Source organism: Triticum urartu, chromosome 6 (genome assembly GCF_003073215.2).
Source record: "Triticum urartu cultivar G1812 chromosome 6, Tu2.1, whole genome shotgun sequence".
Lineage (NCBI taxonomy): Eukaryota > Viridiplantae > Streptophyta > Magnoliopsida > Poales > Poaceae > Triticum > Triticum urartu.
Genome location: NC_053027.1, coordinates 70,300,469 through 70,313,366, shown reverse-complemented (window position 1 = coordinate 70,313,366; position 12,898 = coordinate 70,300,469). Strand labels below are relative to the sequence as shown.

General features: G+C 39.2%; 1 protein-coding gene across 1 annotated transcript; it reads right to left on the bottom strand.

The window, feature by feature from the left end:
• Window positions 1-523: 523 nt before the first annotated feature.
• Window positions 524-10,856, bottom strand: LOC125515917 (ABC transporter G family member 37-like). The gene is made up of 22 exons (XM_048681403.1): window positions 10,726-10,856; window positions 10,597-10,645; window positions 10,148-10,235; window positions 9,678-9,851; window positions 9,160-9,236; window positions 8,158-8,208; window positions 7,952-8,042; window positions 7,421-7,722; window positions 7,052-7,333; window positions 5,790-6,103; window positions 4,994-5,154; window positions 4,809-4,912; window positions 4,570-4,726; window positions 4,278-4,528; window positions 3,846-4,178; window positions 3,457-3,747; window positions 3,293-3,376; window positions 3,065-3,195; window positions 1,588-1,815; window positions 1,332-1,503; window positions 989-1,243; window positions 524-882 (listed from the first exon to the last, which is right to left on the bottom strand). Exons 1-22 carry the CDS (start codon window positions 10,854-10,856, stop codon window positions 625-627), a joined length of 3,984 nt encoding a protein of 1,327 aa, XP_048537360.1. The 3' UTR covers window positions 524-624.
• Window positions 10,857-12,898: the final 2,042 nt, after the last annotated feature.

Below are 12,898 nucleotides of genomic sequence, written 5' to 3'. Positions count from 1 at the left end.
CCACCTTCTGTGCCTCCTCTAGAAACACCAATAATTTCTCGTTGAGTGCCTTATCGAGTCATTCATACAAAAACATTGCATTGCCTCCATTCAAGTAAAAAAAGCAAGTTTGGGCACTTGGATTGCTTAATTTTGGAGCCAACACAACTTCCCCTTAATCCCCCGAATGCCAATTTTGGACTTATAGTAGATCAAGGCGGAGCGACCTCCTACCAATTGGGATGGTCTCAGGAGTGTGAGCGCATAGCAAGTCAAATTTACCTCTAGATACCAATTTGTGATGTCTTGAGAAGATATCATGGACGAAAAGAAGACATAAACAAATCACAAAACACAAGACATATGGCCAAAGAGACGAGTCTCTCGAGAGTTTACCCATTTCCTTTTTTTTGAAAATTTGACTGGATGACTACAGAGAGTTTTAACAACACTTACACATAGGCCTAGCCAATAACTCACGCATGCCACACATGGTCACACATTCCAACCATGGTGCCTCCCTGTCAACACCTCCTTGTCTATATGTGGGGTGTGACGGATATATCTAACACTAAATATACTTCTTGGCCATATTTCGCAAGGAGACTACAATTTCTTCTTGCCACTACTAGTCTTGTTAAAGCCTCATCTCCTTTGGAAGTTGATATACTTGATAGAAAAGCCAAACAAGAGGGCGAAAGCCACAGTGCATCCCATAGTCACTGTGGCAATCACTCCCAAGAATTCATGCATGAAACCATAGTAGCTCCTCAGGAACTCTGCTACAGTCTCACCAGTCTCAAGTTTCTCCTCGACATCCCCAAATTGTGAAGCGACTAGACCATACAATGTCCATGCAACCGGGCATATCCAGTAATACCAACTCCACCAGATAGGAATTCTCTGCATCAAACCAAAAATGTATTGTGAATCAAGATATATTCATATAGTTAGCTGGAGGACTAGAACCAATTGAGCATAACTATGTTGTGTGGGTGGAGAAACTCACATAAACTGGGATGAGAAACCCAGAGAACAAGTTCCATAGGCCATAGGATGCAGATGATATAATTGCTGCAATACCACCACTGGGTGAAAGTCCCGCAGCCATCATCCCAAAGAATGTGAAGTACAAGAATGTGAAGTACATGAAGAACAAGTACCAAAAGAATTTGGTTGCAGTCCACTCAAATCCTATCATTGCATATACCAAAACTCCATAAATAAGAGTTTGAACGAATATGTATGGGAGCTCAATTACAACCTGCGATCATAATGACAATTTCATCAAGTCATTCGAGATATAAAATATAAGTACCACGCAGTATGCACGAGTGAGGTGAATTAGTCACCTGTGCAAATGTATACGGTAGGGATGAGTACATTCGAGATGCTCTTTCCTTGTAGAACACTATTCTTTCCATTGCAATCACCGGTTGGACACCCGATGCATTCGAAATACCGATCATTAGAATGGCAGCGTACATGGACCCCATGGAATTGAACAAATCTTGTCGTCTCGCTCTGTAAGGTGTAGAGAAACATTTTACAATGTGGAGACCACAATACAAGAATAAATAACAATCAGGTGATAATTGAAAAACCCACCTTTTCATTCCAAGGTCCCAGAATACCGTGCCAAAAAGCAATGCTATGATTATGGTGATACAATATCTACTCCCGGTGTAATGAATATTCCTCCAATATGATAAGTTTTGCTTCCATAAGCATATTAAGCATTGCTTCACTAAAGATTGTGAATACTTATTAGAAAAATGGAGATCGGTTGAGCTAGGAGGAGGCATACTTAGTTCCTTTATCAAGGCCTTGTTCTTCCTGAAATTATAAATAGTAGTGTTGGAACATGTCATGTGCATCCCGAAAAAATAGAGCACAATAAAATTAATTTGATTTCTAGAAATATCGCTCAAGTAGAGGAAACATGTGTAGTGACAAAGGGCAATGGAGTCAAACCATACGATATGACGTTATGAGTTACTAGACCTAGAAAAAATATATGAATATGATGCAAAACTAAACTAAGCAGATATATGAACTAAAGGTGTAAAAAACACTTAGGTTCATGATCCATCTTAAGCCAAACAACAACTAACAAACCCACAAACAATAATTAACTATTGATTGGTCGTTGTTTTTCTCTATAATTTCCAGTTACATAAGACATGGCAAAGCTAATTAATGACTACAATATTCCCATATTGTAAAAAGAATTTTCTTTCTCACAAAAATAAGTAGTAGACATTTTCCATTATGATTCTAGAATGTAGCTAAAAGACGCTTCAAAGTAGTTCATGTATCTAAATCATAAAATAAAACTGTGAACTGAAGCTACCATAATATGCACACCAAACTGAGTCTAACTTGTTATATCTATGATCTTGTGTTTTCTTGAATAAGAACTTGTGCACCCAACCAAATTCGAATTCCATACACATTAGATGCCTTTAGAAAAAATATTTTGTTGAAAATTAAATCATTTTGATTACACCTCAAATTTATAGTCACATGAAACTACCACTAATAATAGGACATCTGTATACTAGAATATGTACATGCTTCAACCCCAAACTATTAGGAAGTTACCATACAAACTATTTGGATGAGAAAACAAAACTTGAAAGCAACCAACAATTTCAGTAATAACTGGTAGCAGGCCAACTAGCAGCATATGCCCCAAGACCCTAGAACAAAGTAGTTGGTATCGATCCTCACACAAGCGAAATCTTCAGACACCTTATGTAGAAAGAATTACCTCCTTTGGGTCTTACATACATGAATTCTAGGCAACACAGTCAAGCTAGTTCACAACATAATTCTGCATTGACTGGCCATAAGATTCTATTCACTAAACAATTCTTAGGACAAGTTGGCATAAGGCGGTAGATCATTCTTCTATAGCTACTAGATTTAAGAGATCCAATGTGTTTTGGTACCTTGGATAGCTTGGGTAGGTAAATGTTTCTAGATTATAATTCTACTCCAAAGATAGTAATAAGTTACATTCTGTAACTGGGACTTTCTTAGTTCCTAAAATTAACGGATTATTAAGATGCATTGCACTTACTGATATAGCTCTGATTGTTTGAATATTACAGAAAGATTAATCCCCAACATTTGCTCTTGTACTGTTGAGGTCACCTCCAACATCCAAGTTGCGGGGTTATACCCCTCTTGTATCCTATTGATGCCTATTCCCTGAATAAACCAAATGCAACAATAATTTCACTCCTGGCAAGTTCCATGAATCTATAGAGTAGTAAAAAGGTAATTTTCATGCTTCTATTTGACTAACCTCAAAGTATGTGATCATATTCAAAGATTTCTCGCCTAGTGGACCAACATAGATCTCCTCCCCTCCTTGATTCAGTAGAAAAAGCTACAATTCATCAAGAATAATGAAACAAACTTACAATTCAAGACACTACAGGTTGCAACTAGAAGCAATAACTTCATTACCTCGTCGAAAGTTTCAAATATGTCTATGCTTGGCTGGTGAATGGTGCAGGCAACAGTTTTACCAGTGTCCACTAGGTTCCTGACAGTCCTCATTACAATTGCTGCAGCCCTAGCATCAAGCCCTGATGTTGGCTCATCCATGAAAATAATAGAAGGATTAGCTACAAGCTCTACTGCAATGGTCAGCCTCTTCCGTTGCTCACTTGAGAGACCATATCCTCCAGGATGTCCAACTTGTGCACCTCCCAATGATGTGAGATCCAAGAGCTCCAGCATGTCCTCAACAAATATCTGCATCCAGAAGTTGACAAAGAAATTAACAAAAATATTAAATAAAAACTCGAAAGCAAATAAATAATCTTTGTTGTTATTTTTTTCATCAAACTGACCCTTCTTGTTAATGAGTCAATTTCTGATGGTAATCGAAGCCACGCGGAGAATAGAAGTGACTCAAGAACAGTCAAGTGTGGAGACTGGATATCTGACTGCTCACAGTATCCAAATATACGACAAAAGGTTTCTTGCTTCTTTTGGTAGCCCGAGATAGTTATAGTCCCCTCTCTGTAGCCTCCGGTTATCCTTCCTGCTAACACATCCATCAACGTTGTTTTTCCGGCACCACTAATGCCCATTAATGCAGTCAGCACACCTGGTCTAAAGCAACCACTCACACCCTTTAGTATTTCCAAACGATCTTTTGTCTCACCCCGTGCTTTATTTTCCTGAAAAATGAACGCCGAAGTAAATAAGAATGGGGGAAGTATGTTTCGCATGCTAGTTCTTAAAATAATCTTGAGATAATAGGAGACATGTTGTTTTACCTTTGGTATGTCTACTGAATACCTTATGTTGTCAAAGGTAAGTGAAAGTGGCACAAATGGAAGCGATACCCTTCCGTTGTTTCTAGGACTCTCCAATTCATTCATTACTCTTTTCTGGTGAGATCTTTTTGAGGGAGCATCCCTACTCAGTTTTGCAAATTTTTTCTCTAGTGCCTTGTTTGTCAATGATGAAAAGCCTCTACCATGTGCTACAAACAAGAACAAACCATCTTCCTTTAGAATTTGTGTATCTGGAAACAAGTCGATGCAATAGTCATGCAATTAAACGTACTTTTGAAGTATGTAAAAGCTGCGGTGTAGAGGCCATTAAATATAAGTGTGTATCCAATCAGTACACCTAAGCCAATCCAGTACCATTTTGCCTCCACAAATATCCCTCGAGATTTCAAGACACTTGTCCCTAATGGATCTGTTGACCCAGGAAGTGCCTGAAAAGCCAAATGTTAAGTTTGTTAGACTGTCAGCCATATTTTTTTCTATAAGTTTCAAAGTTCTGGTCTTGAGGTGTACTTTACTCCAGCGGTGAGATGTAAATTCATTTGTCGAAATTGCAGTTTGTGCATACATCAATGGTGAGATCCAGTAGCCAAGCATCCAAAACTTGTTGAAGTTTTCTGAACGGGAAAGGGGGCAAATAAGAACCACAAATTTAAGAAAAACACAAATTATGGAATGACTACTAGTGGCGAACTTACCGCTAGAAAGTAAAAATCCACCTAAGAGCAAAAGCAAAAGCATTGTAAATGTTCCAAAGATGTTTGCTGCAAACATGTTTCTCGTTACTCCGGCAATCAACCGGAACAAGGAAGATGACATCTGACTTAGTGCTAGAAGCAAAAAATATTGCTTGAAGAACCTGAAATGTGCAAGTCATTTTTGTTTGCCCATTTATTATTTATTGTGGGTTAACATAAAACAAATAATTTCATTGAATGGGAAATGCAACAAATACATCTAGAGTGTGCACCTGACAGACTTAACATGTAATGAAAGCGTAAATCACCTCTACAAATAAACTCATGAACCACCATAATAATAAACAATAACACTTTTTATTTTTGTTTAATCAACTTGTTGTATTCACTTTCTTCATAGTTGCTTCCATTTTATTTTTCTTCCTTGAATAAAAATGGGGTTTCCGAGTCTTGAAATCCCAACAACATACATAGCCAAAGTGCATCAATGTTCAAACAAGAATACACAAGCAATACTACAATTTATAATTATATATTCTATTGCCAAAAATACTTAATCTACTGAGTGCAACACTTTTTTTAGCTAGTTTGCAATGTTTCTAAAATTTAAAATACTAAAATTTTGCATATGAGAAGTACGCAAAAATGGAAAAAACAACTGAGTAGATTATGCAATAAACTGAGTAGAAATCAAGCAAAGTGAAGCAAACTAGATTGATAGATCAAGATGAGTTTACTTGGACCATGAAAAACTGCACATAATAGAATTTTTTTTCCATTCATTTGTGATGCTCACCTCCCAATATTTGGGTCAAACCCAACTGCATAATATGTCATGGAAACCAATATTGTGATTTCAACAAGGGTGATGGGAATCTTAAGAATCCATTGAGGCAAAGTGTACGCCCATGCCGGATAGAAAACATCCCTTTCCTTAAAGAAAAGTGGCAGTTTCATGATAGTTCCGCCAAGGTCACCTAAATTGCTGAACATGGTTTCACCCACAAGGAAAAACAACACCCCAAGATATAACCCTCCATCAGTCAATGAATCATGATGCATGTTGCTTTTCCAGAAGATTGTTAACGCGATGAATGCTATCATAGCCATCTGTCACAAGAGTATTCATTATAATCGGTAGCTGTTTGCATACATTTTAACTATGAAAACTGTGCGCTATTATTCTACAACAAGTATTGATTCTAGAGAAAAGATCAGGCATGATCCCATATCTTTGAGACACTATTAATAACTTGTAGTATTCCTTGAATTTTGTAGAACTTCACATTGTCGAGATATTTTATACTAGATACTACTCCCTCCATTCCATACTATTTGAAAATCTAGGATTGTCCTAACTTTTTAAAGTTTAACCAAGCCTTATTTTTGCTAAGCTATACAATATCAATTATATAACATGAAAAATATATTTAATAATGAATCTAATGAAGCAAATTTGGTGTTGTAGATGTTAAAGTATCTTTATATAGACTTGGTAAAACTTAATGAAATTTGACTTAGGAGAAATCTAGAGCTTCAATTATTTTGGAACAATTGGAGTACACCTTTTATCAGTACATGTAAGCCCATGTAGCATCTGTCCGGTGACTCTCTTCCATCGCCTAATTTGACCTCATGTATTCAGTACCTGGGGTTAAATTTCCATCTCACATAATACCAGACGAGTTGAATGGCCTTTTAAAGTACATCTTGACATGCTAGGACTACTAGATTAGAACTCATATGGCATGTTTATGTTATGTTCATGGCTAGCTTGGTCTATTCATGTGTCAATCATGTTAAATAACTAGTGTGATGTTCAACTTAGTTGAATTGTGTCATGTTAGAACCATAGAAAGCCATGTCCGTATTTTTGGTGTGACTAGGAGCAAATTGGTTGGTGAAAAGCGTAATGTATTACTATAAACATATTTAAAAGGCATGTGAGAACTAATATATTCTTGTCAAAAACCATGGGCAAAGTCTTGAACAAATGAATGTGAAAAGTGAAAGAATGATTTATATTGGGTGAAGTGGGGGGAGGGGGTATGAACTCACATGTGCAAAATTAACCATGTATAGGGACGAGTTCCTTCTCATAAGTAGGATTTCTCTAGCAGATATGGCATTGACCAACCGTCGTTTGCTCACACCATATTTTGAATTGGTTAGAGCTGGCGATAGACTCTGGTTCTTCTCAAATGGGATCTCAAGGGCCTTTAGAATTATCTGACCAACATGAAATGCATGAAAAGCTTCTGCAAATTTCTCCACAGTGATGTACTGATAAGTTTCACCATCCCTTGTCCAGTAATGCTTTTGATCTTTAATTGAAGTCACCTTTCAATCAAATAAATAAATAATGTGAGCAATATGCTATGATTTAATATATTTTTTTTGACATTTGCGAAGCTAAGACGTGTGTACTTCTAACAAGAAGTCGGCAATAGCTTTTCTCTGGGGACATCTGAAGCCTAGGGACTCAAAAAACTCAATCACGTTCTCTTTGGGCCCTTGATAGACAACATGCCCCTCTGATAGGAGCATGACATCATCAAAAAGATCATATGTTTCAGGTGATGGTTGAAGTAAAGAGATGACAGCCGTTCCCCCAAGTATGTGGACCAATTGCCCTAGGAAATTCACTATCTGAAATGCAGTTGAGCTGTCAAGCCCATTCGAGATCTCATCCATGAATAGGGATCTTGCCGGACCAATGAGCATTTCTCCTGCAACCAATCAGATATGTCAAGCAAGCATAAGTGTTTTGATCCATTACTACGAAATATCACAACTACCAATTTGGCATGTCAATTCTCTTGTAGATGACCTTCTTTTGAGGAACTGGATAAAAATCCTCTAATTTAAAAGCCAAAGTCATACAAGTAGTTCAAAAAATTAACATTCTTTGTTACGGAAATTTCAATATGTAACATGGGAGCTTCTTGTACAACATACCTATCGTGACACGTTTCCTTTGTCCGCCGGATATACCTCTTGCCATGTCATTTCCAACCAATGTATCCGAACAGGTATGAAGTCCTAAGATCTGAAGTGAAAGTAAAGTGCTATCGAATGAAGTAACTCTAATACTAATATGTGAACTGAAAGTGTACTCATAAAAGTTGAAGAGCCATAGAGAACCAAAATCCCATAAATCAAACCTGCATTATATAGTTTGTAACTATGTTGCTCTTGCCTCCGATTGCAGATTCCTACAAGAATGAAACTATGCATCAAGAAACATTGAAACAGTGGAAGTTTTGTAAGATAGTACTCAATGAGTCAGAAACTATGTTGATGTGAGCATGTGACTCTAAGGAAGAAATTAGGGTTGCTTTACAACTTGATATAAATGATATATTGTTAGATCAAATTGTTGGAGCAAAATACTACACTGTTGTTTATGTGACTAAGCGAGAGAAGGTGAAATCAAAACATGCATGTGGGCCAACACATCCTAAAGCTTGCTTTGGTGCACCCTCGGGCAAAGTTTAGAACTTTGGATGCAGATGCATGGTTGAGATTAAAACATACCTCTTCAACCATAAAGGTAGTATTGTCTATTTAACTAACTCGTGTTGTTGAGAAATTAACTCGTCAAATTGATCTCCATATCGATCTGTCTCTGGCCGTCAGTGTTCGCACGTGTTGGATCTAATTCAGTTATAGATGGATTCATTGTTCAAACTGCAATGGATATCTTTAACTGCATCCCCTAAATCCAGTTTAGTTCTCTTCGGCTACGTCTTTGATCTAAGGGCGTGGCCGGTGGGTGGGCGGGCGGGAGCGGACACCTCAATCAGGATCAGAAAGCTTTGACAAGGTCATTGATTCCTTAGACAATACTTGCGCACGAGATCGACCAAGGAAGAGGAAGATAGATGGAGATACGAAAAACGGGTGTTCCTATGGATTTGGATCTAATTACCATCTACTCCTTCGGTTCTGCTACTCTTAGATTTGTCTAGGTACGGACGTGTTTAGACATGTTTCAGTGTTAGATACATTTATAGCTAGGCAAATTTAAGACAACTAATTTGAGTACGAAAATACCCTTTAAGTTATTTTTAGGAGGCATGTATTGAAGCGCTCCTCCTAAAAAGATTGTTTCAATTTTAAAAAGAATTGCATCGACAAAAAATACATTGACTTTAGTTTTTCACCTTCATGAACACGTCGATGTCATGCTCCGGTGTCAGGCCCGCTTCCCCCTCCCTTCTCGCCAGCTCGGCTAACAAATCTGAATAGAGCACGCACGTTTAAGACACGATAGAAAAAGCTAAGAACACACAAAATTTACCTTGCATATAGTACACACTCCTTCTGAACATGTGCATAGAGCGTACACTTGTTTCTAAATCGTCGATTTGGCTAATTAAATATATCTTATATATACCAACAAAAGTGTATCATCGGATTCATATATGGATGAAGTTTCTAAATATATAATTTTTGTTCACATATACTCTCTTGGTCTGAAATTACTGGGACAGGTAATTGGGGATGGAGGAAGTTGTACATATTTGGCTAGTCAGATCAAATTGTTGACCTAGAAGCACGTGCACATCCTATGCACCTGTCGGGACGGAGTGCTATTTTTTTTTCATCTGAATTTTTGTAAAGTGGTGACTGTTAAAACAACCGCTGGTCCATGGTTGGTTATTCTTTATTTTTCAGTTACCCTGACGGTCACCGGTGCCTTGACACTCGGCGGAGAAGGCGAGCGTCTCCCTAACGGTCATCTCCCCGGTGTGGAGATCCTCCTGGCTAACGTATGCTGCTGCCTTCTCGGCGACAAATTCCTCCATGCCGTGTCCGTTGTAGGTCACCCTCCCTGACACCTGCATCGCTTTATTTAATTATTAACATAAATTACTTACAAACAAGTTTTGTGTGATTAGAAAATGAGCACCGACTTTTTCAACAAATAATATATTTTATTGACTTAAAATGGAGCATCAAGATGATACAAACATAATAAGCTGACGCTCGGTCCTTATATAATTAGGATGCACACAACCAACACAACACACACACATAGAAAACACGCTAGCAAATAGTAAAGTTATACTGTACAAGACAAGTTATGGATAGGCGAGGAAAAAAGATATGATAGAAAAATGAGCACCAACTTAAGAAAGAAGAAGAGACCTTGAGTCCTGAGTCTAGCATCCGTCCGGCCAAAGCCTTGAGCAACGTGGTCTTCCCGGACCCAGGAGACCCCAACAGCAAAGTCATCCTTGAAACAAACAAAATCAAAATGGAGAAGAGAAAAATTAGCCCATGCATGGAACAAACATGAAAAACCGAAGCTAGCTACCCATGATATGCAGTACCTGCGTGGCCTGATGATGGCATTGGTTTCATGGAGCAGCGCATGCTTCGTCTTCCAGGTGTTTGGTACCATACGCAACGTGTTCGCCACGTCCTAACACACCACGGTTGGGAACGGAATTGATTATTAACTACACCCTCTGTAAACTAATATTCCTGCTTCTGGTTATCAAATGGATATATATAAATACCATAAGAGCGTTGGTGGCGGCGTTGAGGATGGTCGGCGTCGCGCGGCCGCCGGCGGCGTAGGCCTCCGCCTCCACCGCCAGCCCCACCGCACGCACCTCGATCGTCGGAAGCTCCATTCCGACGCTGCAAACAAGTTGATGGACACAAATTAACACATGTACGATCGATGATTATGCGTGTCCAGTTCGCATGCATGCACGTACCGGTCGAAGCGGTTCTTGATCTTGAGCAGGAACCTTTCGTGGTCGTCGCCGGTGAAGCCGACTAGCTGCTCGACGAAGGACTTCGCCTCTGCCTCCGTCATGACCGCCGCCTCTCCCTGCTCCGCCGCCATTGTCTCGTGCCACAAGAGTACGTACACAACTAGCTCCGCGTCTCGCTTCGCGTATATATAAGCTAGACGAGTACTTCCTCCGTAAAACTAATGTAATAGCGTTTAGATCACTACTTTAGTGATCTAAACACTTTTATATTAGTTTATAGAGGGAGTAATGATTAGCTGTCAACAAAAAAGGAGTGCTGGTTAGTTGGTTCACTCTGTTGGCCGTCCATGTACACAAACAACTCTAGTTGATCGTTTCTCCTGAGGATTACATTTAGGTAAACTTGGAGCGGAGGGAAGTACGGTCCAGTTCTTCTAGTGGTTGACTGATTGTTGGGGAAATAAGTCGCAAGAAAAGTCGCAATCACTGCCGCCTCGACGAAAACAATTCTGTCCGGCCGTGAAAATTAAGCCGTTGAAATGCATCAGTTTGACATTATTCCGCAAATATATTTGTATTAACAAAAATACGTACGCAAAGGACAAACGGAAGACAGTGCTACCAACCGGCATCTCCGTGGTCAGAGATCCAGCCAAATTTTTTGATGGATGAATGCGATTATTTCCTTACGTGGATCTCTGTGATGTGAGGTCAGAAGCTAAGTACATTGGACGATGCTCCAAATGGTGTCCTCTGTTTTTTCATTTGTTTAAGAAAAGAAGAAGATGCCACCGTTGGAAATTAATCAGAGCAAAGCCATGTCGTGCTAGACATGTTTCCTGTCCTAAGCAGGCTACGATTATTTCGAAAAAAAAAAAAAACAGGCTACGATTGATAGGTTTGGTAGTACGGAAGAGGGGTTTGTGGCTCTTGGGTGCCACACAACCCTATATGAATATAGTATTAAAAATATATTAGAAAAATTCAAAAAATTCTGAAATTTTGGAGTATGAAACTTAGGTCCCGTTGTACACCCGTGTTCATTTTCATGGGGAATGGGTGCCCGTGATAATGTCAGTAAAAAAGACAAAAAAAATTGTATCTATAGAAAAAAAAAGGATGTAACATCAACTCCAACGCACTGACCCATTTCGTCCGCGCGTGTCCGTTTGAGTCGCCACGGACAGAAAAGTCGGCCTAAGGCGCCGACCCAAACAGACGCGCGTTCGCTTTTCGTCCACCAGATGACCCATTTCTGACCCAAATTTGGGCCTCATTTGTATCGGCGCGAACACGAAGCGGGCGCGCGTCTACTCCCCGCTGGCCCGCTAGTCGTTGGCACAACGACAACCCTTACCCTTCACTTTTCCAAAACTCTCCCGGCCGCTCGCCATGGATGATGGGAGTACGTGTCCGGCCATTCGGCATGTACGTACGTGTACGTTAGCACAGGCTTATAATACCATGTTCATGATTATTTCTATGTTGAGGTAAATTATTAATTTTCTGATTAATCAAATTCAGAAATAATCATGAACATGGTATTAACAGTGTTAATCTCGTGCTGATATTTTATCACGTAGGCATGTACTACGCAAACTAAATGATACCTCGCGTGTTGCTGCGGGTATACTTGTCTATATCGATAAGCAATTGTAAAAATAAATGTATGAGCATATATTGAGTAACAGAGGATAAGGGTTGAAAAAATAATCTCTTGTTAAGTACCTACACTAGTACTAGGAAAAGGTTATAGCTAATATGGACATTAATGGCGCACCACGTATGTGGTAGCAGTGGCGCACCAGATATAGGTGCGCCATTAGTGTCCTCATTACTAATGGCGCACCAGACACACCATACGCCATTACTAGCAATTTTTTTTTATTTTTTCAAAACTATTAATGACGCATCAGGGCACAGTGCGCCATTACTAGTTTTAACTAGTAATGACGCACCACACGCTCCGTGCGCCACTACTAAGAATTTTTTTTAACTTTTTTTTCAAAACTAGTAATGGCGCACCGGGGTACAGTGCGCCATTACTAGTTCAAACTAGTAATAGCGCATCCCAGACACGGTGCGCCACTACTAACATTTTTTTTGCAAAACTAGTAACACTAGTAGAAAAAGGGTCATTTGTCCCGGTTGGTAAGGGCCTTTTGTCCCAGTT

Excerpts from the sequence above, each read along its gene's own strand:
- LOC125515917 (XM_048681403.1), bottom strand. The coding sequence starts at position 10,856 with ATGGCGGCGGAGCAGGGAGAGGCGGCGGTCATGACGGAGGCAGAGGCG. Across the intron at positions 8,209-9,159 it reads ACATCGACGTGTTCATGAAG|GAATCTGCAATCGGAGGCAA; the intron begins GTGAAAAACTAA and ends TCATTCTTGTAG. Across the intron at positions 4,913-4,993 it reads TGGATTTTTACTTTCTAGCG|AAAACTTCAACAAGTTTTGG; the intron begins GTAAGTTCGCCA and ends TTTCCCGTTCAG.